The sequence below is a fragment of the Bombina bombina genome, chromosome 3 (assembly GCF_027579735.1).
Source record: "Bombina bombina isolate aBomBom1 chromosome 3, aBomBom1.pri, whole genome shotgun sequence".
Lineage (NCBI taxonomy): Eukaryota > Metazoa > Chordata > Amphibia > Anura > Bombinatoridae > Bombina > Bombina bombina.
In genome coordinates, this window is record NC_069501.1 from 569,541,721 (window position 1) to 569,556,515 (window position 14,795).

The 14,795-nt window shown below is 39.1% G+C and overlaps 1 protein-coding gene across 1 annotated transcript in view; it reads left to right on the forward strand.

Moving 5' to 3' along the window:
• STK40 (serine/threonine kinase 40) overlaps nucleotides 1–14,795 on the forward strand; it is a 130,149-nt gene that overhangs the window by 63,377 nt on the left and 51,977 nt on the right. Inside the window, exons 3-6 of the mRNA XM_053705375.1 lie at nucleotides 9,284–9,369; nucleotides 10,649–10,792; nucleotides 11,341–11,568; nucleotides 11,658–11,710. Coding sequence (XP_053561350.1) covers nucleotides 9,284–9,369; nucleotides 10,649–10,792; nucleotides 11,341–11,568; nucleotides 11,658–11,710 — 511 coding nt within the window. The remainder of the gene's footprint in view (nucleotides 1–9,283; nucleotides 9,370–10,648; nucleotides 10,793–11,340; nucleotides 11,569–11,657; nucleotides 11,711–14,795) is intronic.

Below are 14,795 nucleotides of genomic sequence, written 5' to 3' on the forward strand. Positions count from 1 at the left end.
CACACTTATCCCAGCCCACAACTTACATGTGCTACGGATAAGGGTGTGGGGTACTCCAAAAAGTCTTTTAACCAGCTCCTCAATATCTGAGATGTTCCACCTTCCACCAAAATGTTTTACATCTGGACCCCTATATTACCATCTCCAGCTTGCTTAAACCTGTAATTGTCAGTTGTTGTGTCCCTTTTTCATTACACACTACCCCTCAGGGAAGTTGCCCTAACGGGGCGATCACAGGAAGGGTATTGGATCAGCAGTTGAGAGACTGTGGCCTAAAGATGAGGATTTACTTGGCTGACTTTAGCAGGTCTGGATGGATTGCTGCACTGGGTGGGGAAAACGTGGGCTGTTGCAGGGAGCAAAATTTATACAGAGTCTCATTAACTTTCCTGGGCCCTGTAATGTCGGTCAGCCACCCCAAGGCTCTCTTTATTGTGTCTCTGTGTACTTTAGTCGTTGAGGAGAGTGGCCGGCTAGTGCTAGTTGTTCCTCTTAGGATGCCCCCTGTACTTAGATACCCTTGTGGATTGTTTCCAGCCTTCCAGGCCCTTATAATGCGGACTGTCTCTGTATTGTGTGGACTGCCCTAGGCATTTATTACAGAATGATCCCGGTGAGGTAAGAGGGAGGATCAACCACCAAGGGGAGCCCCTTAATAGTCTGACGGCTTTGGATAGAATTCAGGATCACAGTCTGTGCAGGCCGTAGCGCCACTTGGGTATGTGAGGAAGTGTGTAGTGGCGGCCTGTTTTATCAGGTACATAAGTGTAGACGTGGAGAGAGATTCTCTTACCCGCTATCTGCAGGGATTCTGAGCGGTTGACGGGCAACTTCCTCCTCAATTGTCCCTGTTACGATCAGGCTCCTTGTGGGGCATATATTTCTTTTTTTTTTTTTTTTTTTTTTTTTTTTAACCTTTTAAATACATTTCGGGTTATGAAGTTCTACACTGACGGAAGTTGAGCATCACTGTTTTAGATGCAATCTAAATAAAACACACTCAGCGACTGGATAAACAAAGCACACACAGCTTACTCGCAACTATGCATGAGTTTATTTTCCATAACGTAGTGCGTATCTCTGGCTCCAGCATGCCGTGTTTATGCACATTTGTATCACTGTGATGTAAAAAGTATATTAATATAGCTGTGTTGGTTATGCAAAACTGGGGAATGGGTAATAAAGGGATTATCTTTTTAAACAATAAAAATTCTTGTGTAGACTGTCCATTTAATTGATATTATCAGAAGAAACAATCTTTGGAAAGAAATCAAAATATATTCCTAAAAACAGCATTATCTTAGTGGAAAATAAGACAAGGAGGGTCATACAAAAGAGACTTTGAAAATCTAGCTGACAATACTAGAAAAATCAAAACCTTCTAAGAAAGATGTTTAAATGTCTAACAAAGGCATTGATTTCGAAGGAACAGCAAAAAAACCCTTAAAAATCATCCTGTAAAAAATGTAAGAATCCTAGGAACTCTAAAAGAATGCCAACTGAAACCAATCCTCTCACACAAAAATAGAAAAACTTTCCAAATCTTGTAATATAATTTTCTAGCTTACTTTCTAACTCATAAATAAATGGACATGCCTTGGAGGAAGAGGCTACAGAGGACAACAGGATATCATAATCTGATCCGTGAATCAAGTTCTGTGTGGTCAAGCTGAAACAATCAAAAGTACAGATGATTGCTTTTGAATGATTCAAGATATTTGTAATACTCTTGGGATATTCCACTATCAGACCAAACTTGGCCAGTAGTCTTCTTATCCCGGCGTTAAGTGGAATAATAGGAAATGAGGTAAGCAGTACTCACAGCAGGCAGGGCAGTCCTCAGCGGCAACATAAAGACCATCCAGCAGTTCAGGGGTAAACTAATAGGACTGGGAATAAGGCAGGAGTCAGCAACAAAGGGATATCCAGTAGTATAACAGTTCAGGGGTAAACCAATAGAATGGTCAGAGAAGCAGAATTCAGTATCAGTATAGCAATCCAGAATACAGAAATACAACACCCAGGAGAACACTAAGTAACACCTATACTTGGGCAGAGAATGTAAGTGAAGTAAGTACTTGCATAGCTGCCGATTCGCACCTAGAGCTCAAGGACCCGGCTTCAGAGAGGAGACGGGCGGCGATGACGTCATTGCCAAACGCTCAGAGGAACCGCCGGATCTCTGGCAATCGCCAGAGCGTCCTAGGCAACGAGCAGAGAGGAAGCGTTGAGTCCCTGGCAACAGCCAGGGCGGCGGACAATATTACTCTGGACATAAGAACAGTTGGAGGAGAAATTATCAGTCTGTGGATGAAGGGATTGCTTCTCAATTCTTTATCCCTGGGATATAAATGGCAGAAATCATGCAGAGATTCTTATATGACCAAGATAAGATATGGGAGACCTCTGTCATTGCTGAAGGGCAGAGAGATCCTCCCTGAAGATAGATATATGCCACAGCTGCAACATTGACTGATGGAAAGCGAAGATGAGAAGACTCCTACAGAAGAGGCCAGCTCTTGAAAACCCTGAGGATTGCACGGAACTCTAACAAATTTATTGGAAAACTTGCCTCCTGAGGTAACCAAGCTCACTGCACTCTCCTAGACCCACGCACTGCTCCCTAACATAAGACTTGTGTCTGACAAGATTATTGTCCGAAATAGATAAAGAAAGAAAAAAACACCAACAAATAAATGGAGTGGTGATCCGTCCACCACAACGAATTTCTTCAGAGAAAGATGAAAGGAATACTTGCAAATATCAAGAGGTCTCATGTGAAACTTAGGAATAGGAATGGAGTCTGATGCCGTAATCATTAGAACTAACACTTCCATACACCCAGCTACCGAAGGATTGAGAGTATCCTGAAGCTTCACACAAGTTGACCAACTTTAATTTCCGCTCATCTGTAAGGAAAGACTCATTGAAAGAAGTCTATCACTCACACACCCTTGTTTGAGGAGACAGGGAGCTCTATGGAAAATAGATTCTCCAACCATGTTGTAGAAAAGACAACAGATTGTTGGCATGAAAAATTGCTAAAGGTAAAAATGGATCTTGAACCAAGATATCATCCATGTATGGAGCCACCGATATACCCTGAGCTCTCATTACTATACAGGGCTTGACAAACCCAGGAGCCTGGGAGCCACTGGCTCCTAGAATTTTACCCCTGGCTCCTAACTTTTTGGGTTATTCTCCTTATATCTATATACAAATACCATTGGCTGGCTCCTAAATATTCTTTCTGTCTCCTAAATTTGAAACAGATTTGTCGACCCCTGCATAACATAGTTCCCAGGACCTGTGTGAAAATCCAGGGAGCAGTATCCAGACCAAACGAAAAAGCATCAAACTCCAAATGTTTGTTTAGATAAGCAAATCTGAGTACCTGAAAAGGTCTCTGGGAATTAGGATGTAAAGGACATCATTTTTCAAATCTATTGGAGACCTAAAGAGCCCTTAATGAACAAGGGGGAAAATAAATCTGAATGTTAGTATTTTGAAAAACAACTCTGAGACATTTGATCTGGATCTAAAATCTGAAGAGGACTAAAAGATCCCTCCATATAATATATATTAATACAATATATAAAAATCCCTGTTCTTTCTACACTGAAAAACAAAACCGATCACTCCCCAAATTTTAAATACAGTGAATTAAGGCTTGAGGCTTTACAAGATTCTTTGGCTTTTTGACCCTAAAAAGGCCCTGACTGGACTCCTATTCTGAATACCTGGGAAACAACATTTAACACCAAGGGATCTCGAGCTGACTGAACCCAGACCTTCTGAAAAAGGTGTAATCTGCCCTTAAAGTGAATGTAAATTTTGATGCTAAAGTGCCCGGTTTTTAAAAATTCGATTAAAAACACGGGCACTTTAATTTATCAAAATTTACATTTCACTCGTGTTGTGAAAAGATACTTGCCTTTTAATCTTTTATTCAAAGCCGCTCCAGCTTCCACTGCCCGTCGCAAAGCCTCTTCCTTTGTCTAAAATAAGGAATCTGACTTCCTCCAATCACGGCTTCGAATCAGACACTGATTCCCCCAGGGGGGAAGCCGTGATTGGAGGAGGTCCGATCCATCATTTCTGACATCAGAAATGGCTTTGCGACTACTGGGGGAAGCGGGAGCGGCTGTCAAGTTTAAAAGGTAAGTGTAAATTTTGATAAATAAATAAAATGCCCCTGTTTTTAATCTAATTTTTTAAAACCGGGCACTTTAGCATCAAAATTTACATTCACTTTAATCAGAAGATCCATATTGGGTGTCGCACCTTCATGCAATTTTAAAAGTATCTGAGGACTTCTTTGTCGGTTTAGACTTGATCCAACTGGAATAGGACTTCACGGGGCTCTCGAAGATTTAAACTTTAAGGAGGATAATCTTTGGTTCCTATACTGACGGAAGGAATGAAAACAAATAGGAGACTTCCCCCTTCAGCTTTTGTCCTGAAGGAGAAATGCTCTTTTACTTCTAGTCACGGTAGAGATAATAGAACCTAAACCAGAACCAAATTATATCCTTCCCTGAGAGGGAAGATATAAAAGTCTGGTCTTTAGAGACCATGTCAACTGACTAAAATTCCTCTGCCATATCTTATGCATTAATCCAGATAATGTCCACAATAGTATCACATATGCATGCATTAGCAGACCTAATCAGTACTAGGTGATCTTGAAAATTCTTGTCCATAGAGTCGTCTGAAATCTGATCATACGGTCACCAAGAGGTAAACTGCTGCAACACATGCAATACTAATAGACAGTCTAAATAAGACCTGCTAGAAACGGTTTTCTATGATAGGACTCTAATTTCCTATTCATCGGATCCTAGAAAAAACGGACTGTCCTCCAAAGAAATTGTAGTACACTGCACAAAGGTAGAAAGGCTCCATCTATTTCCAAAGTCCCAAATTATAGGAGGGTTAGGAAAAACTTCAGGAATCTAGGAGTAGGTCTGAAAATCAAATCAAAGTCTAATTGATTTATGGATTTTTATTTTTTTCTCTGCGAGATTGGGAACTTGTACTTCTAACAAACATAAAATCTCTTTAAAAAATGTGCAGAGATGGTACAATTTGAAACATAAAATAAGAGGATTCCTGAGTCTCGTTCGGAGACATTTTTTGGGCCAAAATTATTATTTTTTGTTTCAGAGGACAATTCAGTAGATTCTGATTCTCTTAAATATCATTGGATGATTTAGACTTTAGAAAAGCAGAATTGGAAGATAAATCCCTAGGATAGTCAGACTCTGTTTCGCTTACTTGGGAAGGCATTTTTATCAGCCAACACATAAGAGACAGTAGAGCAGTGATTTTCAACCTTTTTTTTTTGCCATGGCACATTTTTTTACATTAAAAAAATCCTGCGGCACACCACCATCCCAAAATTTTACAAAATGACACATTGTAGCCTAATACAGTATGTGTGTGTGTGTGTATATATGTGTGTGTATGTATATATGTGTATATATATATATATATATATATATATATATATATATATATATATATATATATATATATATATATATATATATATATATATATATATATATATATATATATATATATATATATATACACAATTTAGTCAATTCAATTAAGCTTTATTAGCAGGGATAGGCACAGACAAAGGCTGTGGCAGACATTTTCCAAAGTACAGACCTTAGTGAAGGACACCAAGGTACATTTGAAATTTAAAACATTATTTTATAGTGCTGGGTGTTATTATACTGATGCAGATAACACTGATCCTATAACCAGCCCTCCTCTGGCTATACCCACGTGCCAGTGGTCACTACTGTGTCATTATTATATAGTGCTGGGTGTTATTATACTGATGCAGATACCACTGATCCTATAACCAGCCCTCCTCTGGCTATACCCATGAGCCAGTGTCACTACTGTGTCATTATATAGTGCTGGGTGTTATTATACTGATGCAGATACCACTGATCCTATAACCAGCCCTCCTCTGGCTATACCCATGTGCCAGTGTCACTACTGTGTCATTATATAGTGCTGGATGTTATTATACTGATGCAGATACCATTGATCCTATAACCAGCCCTCCTCTGGCTATACCCATGAGCCAGTGTCACTACTGTGTTATTATACTGATGCAGATACCACTGATCCTATAACCAGCCCTCCTCTGGCTATACCCATGAGCCAGTGTCACTACTGTGTCATTATATAGTGCTGGGTGTTATTATACTGATGCAGATACCACTGATCCTATAACCAGCCCTCCTCTGGCTATACCCATGAGCCAGTGTCACTACTGTGTCATTATATAGTGCTGGGTGTTATTATACTGATGCAGATACCACTGATCCTATAACCAGCCCTCCTCTGGCTATACGCATGTGCCAGTGTCACTACTGTGTTATTATATAGTGCTGGGTGTTATTATACTGATATAGATACCACCGATCCTATAACCAGTCCTCCTCTGGCTATACCCATGTGCCAGTGTCACTACTGTGTCATTATATAGCACTGGATGTTATTATACTGATGTAGATACCACTAACCCTATAACCAGCCCTTGTCTGGCTATACGCATGTGTCAGTGTCACTACTGTGTCATTATATAGCGCTGGATGTTATTATACTGATGTAGATACTACTGAATCTATAACAAGCCCTTGTCTGGCTATACGCATGTGCCAGTGTCACTACTGTGTCTTTGTATAGAGCTGGGTGCTATTATACAGATGCAGATACACATCCAGTATTTCACTCAGGCTTTATTTATTGCATAACTTATCATCCAATATCGCTAGCAGTCTCTTGACAAGCCACTAACTTTATTCACACTACATATTTTTTTTTTATTCCTATTATTTAATCAGAAAGAAAAAATATACTAAGGTTGTGGTGGACACTGAAAGGGCTAGTCACGGACACCAGTGTCCGTGTATGGACACCTTGCCTATCCCTGTTTATTAGCATGACAGTCACTACAACTGTATTGCCAAAGCTAGAGGCACAATAATAACAATCAAAATATCACTGAGAACAACATGCATCAACAACAAAACAGCAACAAGTGCAAAAAACAAAAATGAGCAATGAAGAAGAAATTAGTGAACAACAACAATAAACAACAATAGTGAGGAAACACAAACAAACAAAAGGCAACAGTTTAGTATATCAATTTGTTTATACTCACTCAGTGTGAAACCTGGGCCTGTTTAGATAAACACAAAGCCAGTCACTACATTTAAGAATCAATTAAGTTAGGAATCAAACAATGCATATACGTCTACATAGGTTCCTAGGACCAAGTCCTCACCTCAGGGAAATAGACAGAGGATACGACCCGTAAGGAAAAAGAAAAGGAGATGGGAAATGACCTACCCAGACAAGCTGGGCAGGAGCAGAGAGGTGAGGAAAAAGTTTAACATACAATCTGGGATATGATTGTCCCTGCATGTCCGGATGAGTGCGTAGGGTAGCAGCCACGGCACAGTGGTTGAAAATAACTGCAGTAAAGCATACAAAATTCCTAAATCCTGAAGCAAAATCTGAAGAACTCGCCTGTGAAAAAACCCGGCAGTCATGACAGAATCTTTTGAAACAAATGTAGCACTAGGTTGATTAGGATGCAACAGGTGATCTCTACAATAACTGCAAAGTTGTGTTGGGGTTGCAACAATTGACAGTTTGTACAATATACATTTGAATTGGACTTCATTCAAAGGATCTAGGGTAGCAGCAGTGGGGACAGTGCCAGCATGCTCGATAACACACTAGAGGTTTAGATAAATGCATACAAATGAAACACAAATTTAATGAACCACAGAATAAATACTGTACAGCAAATAATATAAGATTAATTCAGGGAAAACTGCAATAGCAGTGTAATAGAACAGTAGAACCTCTGAAGGGACAGTGGTGACAGGAGGAGGAAAATTAGAAATAACCTTAAATAAAGTATGATACCCTTTTAAAAATGGGACCAGGATATATAGACTGATACTCTTGTGCTGCATATTTCTTTATTTGTGAAACCTCTCCTTTATACCCATGATAGCGTGCCCTGAGAGAGGAAAAAAAAACCTTTAGAGCTTTGATCTCCCTACCGCCACAGAGCTTACCAGTAAGCACAATAAGAAGTCTGCAACTGAGAAGCAGTGGATCACACACATTATGACCTGAGGCTGTATAGGCCTGATTTTTAGGAGAAAACAGAACACGCAATTAGCTCATTCCCCCTCTCACAAAAAAAACCCTGCAAAGATAAACAGCACTTTGATTGTGTATTGAGACAGGCATCACAAAGAAAACATTTTTGCCAAATAAAAATGTTATTAAAAAAAATAAGCTGCCACCAGTGACTTCAAACGTTCCGCAGCCCCTTACACATGACTCCCTCAAAGTCCCATAGACTATAATAGTGGTGTAACTGTCTAAAACCTTTGTCCCTTGGCTATGATGTATTGCAACAACTGTAGCTGCTAATAGCCTGTTGGCTGTGTAAATGCAAAAACTGAAATAGTACTTCTCTGAAACTGGCATCCACTCTACTGGTCTTATCTCCTGCAGAAAATACTGTTTTTAGTACGTAGCCCATCCAGTGCTGTGGACGTCACGGCTGAGGATTATATCTACAACCCAAAATGAGGCTAGTGGACCGGTCCCTGCGACACCTGTAGCAGGCTTGTGACTAACTCCTTCACCAGGAGTAATTGTGGCTCTGCCTCTTACTCCAGTATCCCCTTTGTCTTCCAGTAGCAGCTGTCCTAGGGTTAAATGGGCCTTAAATCAGTCTGAGGACCTCTCTCAATGAAGAATCTGGAGTGTATCAATAATTCACCCACCTCCTGGAAGGCAAATATTTAGACTGGCTTACCATAGAGGTGGTAGGAATGAAGTACTCTTGACAGTTGCAGGAATCTTTACTTCCTCCTAATGGCTAGGTAGTGAATCCCATGCATAATGTAATGTGGACTCTCCCCACCTTATGAAAGAAATATACACAAATGGTACAAAATTGTTAAATAAAAATGTTGATTTGATAGGACTCAATCTATTAATAATACTCCCAATAAATTATCAAGTCAAGCTCAGAATTGAAACAACCGGGTACCCTAGTGCCCAGTATAAAAATCCAGTAAACCAGTTTATGCAACAATTTTATCCTATCCCCTCCTCATTTAGGAGACAAAACTTTATTTTCCATCTGAAAGATTGATGATATCAATAAAATGTTTAGCCAACTGAGTACTAGACTCTAACCTTTGCTTCTGTTTTCTGACAGGTCCTCGTCTAGGAAACTCTCCAGTGCCAAGCATTGTTCAGTGCTTGGCACGGAAAGATGGCACAGACGATTTCTACCAGCTCAAGGTAAGGCGCATTGCGCTCTCTCTCTCTCTCTTTCCCCCCCCTCCCCCTCAAATTAACTAAATGTATCTTATGTTTGGGGGGGTACACATTTCAAAGTTTGCTGTGACCATTTCAAGAGAATACTGAAGGCTATAGAACCTGCTGTTGCTTTTGAGGGGGAATTTCTGCTCAAAAATATAAGTAATATATATATATTTGATTATTGTGCTGTTTGTGAGAAAGCGGTAACACCCAAAACGTCAACATAAATACTTGGTGTATTTTATTCAAGACCCTGTGAGTGACTTCCTTTCGATTGGCTTATATGTACTTTTTAAGTGCACCCGGGGAAATGCAAGCTTAACGAAGCTATTTGGAGCTGGAGTGCTGCTATATCTTTCACAAATATATATATATTATATGTATGTATGTGAGATAACCCCTAGTATGGTAGCTATCGGTGAATGTTTCCTGCTTAAATATAAGTTTAAAGATATTCTGGAGATCACCAATATGTTTCTTTAGAAAAAACTTTACAATAATTTCATTTTGTCAAAAACATTACAAGCTCATTTATATGCTTAAAGGGATAGTAAAGTCAACCTTTAAAATCACATGTTCTATCTAAAACATGAAAGCTTAACTACTTTCCAATTCACTTGTGTTTAAAATTTGCTTTGTTCTCATGGTTACTTTTACTGAAGATTAAAACTAGGTAGGCTCATAAGAGCTCAGGAGTGCATGTGTATTTAGTACTCTGACAGCAGTGTTTTGCAACATTATAGCTACAAATGTTGCAAAACACTGCTGCCATAGAGTACTAAATACACGTGCACACTCCTGAGCTCTTATAAACCTACATAGTTTTGCTCTTCAATAAAAGATACAAAGAGAACAAAGCAAATTTGATAACAGAAGTAAACTGTAAAGTAGTTTAAAATTGCATCCTCTATCTGAATCGTGAACGTTTTAATTTTTACTTTTTTCATGAGCATCCACAGTGGAATGTCTAAATTGGCAGACAAGAAAAGTCCAGATGTATCGCTAAATAAATCAAATCTATTAATGTATGCATGATAATTGTACAAACTAATTTTCTCTCCGACCACTTTATCAGTATGCATTTGCTTCCAGATGAGTGGCATCACTTTTATAATATCAAAAGTACTAAAAACGTTCTCCCTGCGTCAGAAAATACACCATTCAACATCTAAAAATGGGGTATACATAAAAAGCTTTGGGAGCCACCTTGTGAGTTTTTAGGGTGTCAGATTTACATTGCTTAATCTTTGTTTTTAAGATTTTGAGCTTGGAGGAAAGAGGAGACAAGGCTGGTGAGACCCAGGAGGAGCGTCAGGGCAAGATGTTGCTACACACAGAATATTCACTTCTTTCCCTGCTTCATAATCAGGATGGTGTTGTGCATCATCATGGCCTATTCCAGGTTTGTTACATATTAGTGAATTTACTTTTCAAAAAAGTACATTCTCAATCCTTCTACGTGATTGTTTGATATAATGGAACATTAATGAAATGCTCTGTTATGCTGGAGAATTATATTATTGCTGTATTCATTTGTATACCCCCCCTCCCGCGCAAAGAGTTCCAGAGCAGACTTTAACTCCCAAGATATATTGTTAAACACACACTTCTGTTCAATCAGTTGTGCATTAATAAAGTGCTCATAGCACATTAGAGTGCTATATTATTGCTCCTGTATGTTCCTCTAATAAACACACCTGAAGAACTAACAGCGCTGTTCAGGTTTTTGGTAACTGATGCTCTACTCATGCAGTTTTTTGTATAACCGCTTTATATACATTTAAGAGCACATAAACGGCCGTTAATAAGCCTCATATTTAACAGGCTGTCTAGTTCAGGACCTAATATTCTCCCAACTTTAACACTTTTTTTTTCTCTCCTATTTTTCCTTATGATCCATTTTTTCACACCTTTCTCTGTCTTCTCTCTGCTATATCCTCTCCATCTCAGGATCGGACATGTGAAATTGTGGAGGATCTGGATTCCAACAAACTGGTGCGAAAGATGCGAAAGCGGATCTGTTTGGTGCTAGACTGCCTTTGTGCTCATGACTTTAGTGACAAAACAGCTGATCTAATCAATCTACAGCATTATGTCATCAAAGAGAAGCGTCTAGGGGAACGGGAAACTGTTGTTATCTTCTATGATGTAGTACGAGTTGTGGAAGCTCTACACAAGGTGCAGTAATCGTACATTTTTGCATCATTATGTGTGTTGTGTTTTTTGTTTATGTCCTGGTAAGTAACAAAGCTTTTTTCTCTTTGCAGAAAAATATTGTACACAGAGACCTAAAACTGGGTAATATGGTGCTGAATAAAAGGTGAGATTCCGCCATGTCGCTGATATAGAGATAATAATTCCAACTATATTTGAATCATTAAAGTTTAATTTTGACTTGTGTCCCCTTTTTAAATAAATTAAAATTATATAAAATGGAGGACTTTGTTACAGCTAATGGACAAGCCCAAATGCCTCACCAAGGCACCAATATTTGTTCCCTAACCTTGTCCTTTAATGCTGGTTTCTAACAGTGTCTGCATGTGGGATCTGTCTTGAAAAAAGGTATAAAACCTAGTAACGGACCAAAGTCATTGACTGGGCTGGGTATAAATACCAATATGTTTACATATGTATTTAACAGTTTGAGTCATTTTTGCTTCCAGCTTTGTTGCGTTCTATAATAAAGGAACAATGTACTAGAATAAACATCTTCATACAAGCTGAGCTGCTGGAATGTGGGCTTGTTTTCAAATGATTCAGATAAGGAATTCTTACACTGACTCAGTATAAGTCCATGCAAAATGTGACCTTTAACCAACCAGTCTGTGATTTGATAAAGCTTTGTTGGGGACTGTGGTGCATGACAGAGAATCTGTTATTTTCTTCATAATGACACCCACCTCCTCGAACAGCTACTGTCAACCTTCTAAAGTTTAATTTTTGAGCAGTCTTGCTCACTAATAGGGAGGAAAAAGCTGTCTGTCTTTCCATATCCTAAACACCTTTAAAAAGCAGAGACCATGAAATTAGTTATCAGTGTTTCCCAGGTTGGTGTGTTCCCAAGAGATCAGCGTGGGCTAAATACAGAACATAAATACAGATTATTCCTCTTAGTCAAAATGATTCATGCCAAGAAGTACAGTATGTTCAGCTCATAATATGTCTGGGGCTTGAATAGACGGCCTTCGGCATTACACCTACATCCATGCCCAGAGCTACATCTTTTTTTTCTTCTTTTTTTTCTGTAAAAAAAATGACTGCAGGTCATTTTGAATTGAAATTCACTTTTAAATTACACTAAAGCACCAACACAATTGCAGTGTGTTGATTAACTGGAGAATAAAGCATTTTTTAAAGTTGTAGAATATTTATCACAGCAGTTGAAAATTGCATTGCAAATTAGCTGCAGAGAAAGACATGTTTTTAAATATCTCTTGAATACCTGTTTCCTTTGCTCCTGGTCTAACATCACAATTATAAGGTAACATTTTTGTAATATAAAAGGTGCATTGCTCAGAAAAACGTGTAGCATTCAGGAGTCACAGCTTTGCAGACTGGGAAAGGGTAGGGGGCGCGGATGAAAAAAAAACTCTGAGAGCCAGTCCTCAATCAATGCGCTGCTGCTTGGAAGCGCTACTCTGGATTTGACTGCTATCTACAAACCATGCTTTGCTCTGGCTGCACTTTAAGGACAACTAACACAGTGCAGTCAGAGCACAGCGCTGTTTGAAGAGAACAGCTTCATGGTTGTGGAGCAGCACTGCAAAGCACTTAAAGCTCCTACATGTGTCCCATTCTTTCTCTTGTAAGGTGTATCCAGTCCACGGATCATCCATTACTTGTGGGATATTCTCATTCCCAACAGGAAGTTGCAAGAGGATACCCACAGCAGAGCTGTTATATAGCTCCTCCCCTCACTACCATATCCAGTCATTCTCTTGCAACTCTCAACGCACATGGAGGTAGTAAGAGGAGTGGTGAAAAATAGTTAGTTTATTTACTTCAATCAAAAGTTTGTTATTTTTAAATATTACCGGAGTTGTGCTATTTTATCTCAGGCAGAGATAGTAGAAGAATCTGCCTGAGTTTTCTATGATCTTAGCAGGTTGTAACTAAGATCCATTGCTTTTCTCACATATGTCTGAGGAGAGAGGTAACTTCAGAGGGAGAATGGCGTGCAGTTTACTCTGCTTGAGGTATGTGCAGTTATAATTTTTTCTAGGATTGGAAATGCTAGAAAATGCTGCTGATACCTGATAAATGTAAGTTAAGCCTGAATACAGTGATTTAATAACGACTGGTATCATGCTTGCTCTCAGGGGTAATACCCTTATGGAAATGCTATATAAAACGTTTGCTGGCATGTTTAATCGTTTTTTATATATGCTTGGTGATAAAACTTTATTGGGGCCTAATTTTTTTCCACATGGCTGGCTTTATTTTTGCCTAGAAACAGTTTCCTGAGGCTTTCCACTGTTGTAATATGAGTGGGAGGGGCTTATTTTAGCGTTTTTTTTGCGCAGTTAAAATTACAGACTGAGACATCCAGTTTTCCTCAGAAGTTCCCTGAATGCTACAGGACATCTCTAAAGGGTCTAAAATCGTTTATTGGGGAAGGTAGGAGCCACAGGAGAGCTGTGGCAGTTTGTTGTGACTGGTAAAAAATGTCTGTCGTTTTTTTTGATCTAAGGGGTTAATCATCCATTTGCAAGTGGGTGCAATGCTCTGTTAGCCTATTACATACACTGTAAAAATTTCGTTTGTGTAACTGCCTTTTTTCACTGTTTCAAATTTTGACAAAATTTGTTTCTCTTAAAGACACAGTACTGTTTTTTTATATTTGCTTGTTAACTTGATTTAAAGTGTTTTCCAAGCTTGCTAGTCTCATTGCTAGTCTGTATAAACATGTCTGACATAGAGGAAACTCCTTGTTCATTATGTTTAAAAGCCATGGTGGAACCCCCTCTTAGAATGTGTACCAATTGTACTGATTTCACTTTAAGCAATAAAGATCATATTTTGTCTTTAAAAGATTTATCACCAGAGGAATCTAACGAGGGGGAAGTTATGCCGACTAACTCTCCCCACGTGTCAGATCCTTTGACTCCCGCTCAAGGGACTCACGCTGAAATGGCGCCAAGTACATCTAGGGCACCCATAGCGTTTACTTTACAAGACATGGCAGCAGTCATGGATAATACACTGTCAGCGGTATTAGCCAGACTACCTGAATTTAGAGGTAAGCGAGATAGCTCTGGGATTAGACGAAATGTAGAGCATACTGACGCTTTAAGAACCATGTCTGATACTGCCTCACAATATGCTGAAGCTGAGGAAGGAGAACTTCAGTCTGTGGGTGATGTTTCTGATTCAGGAAGGGTACCTGATTCTGATATTTCTACATT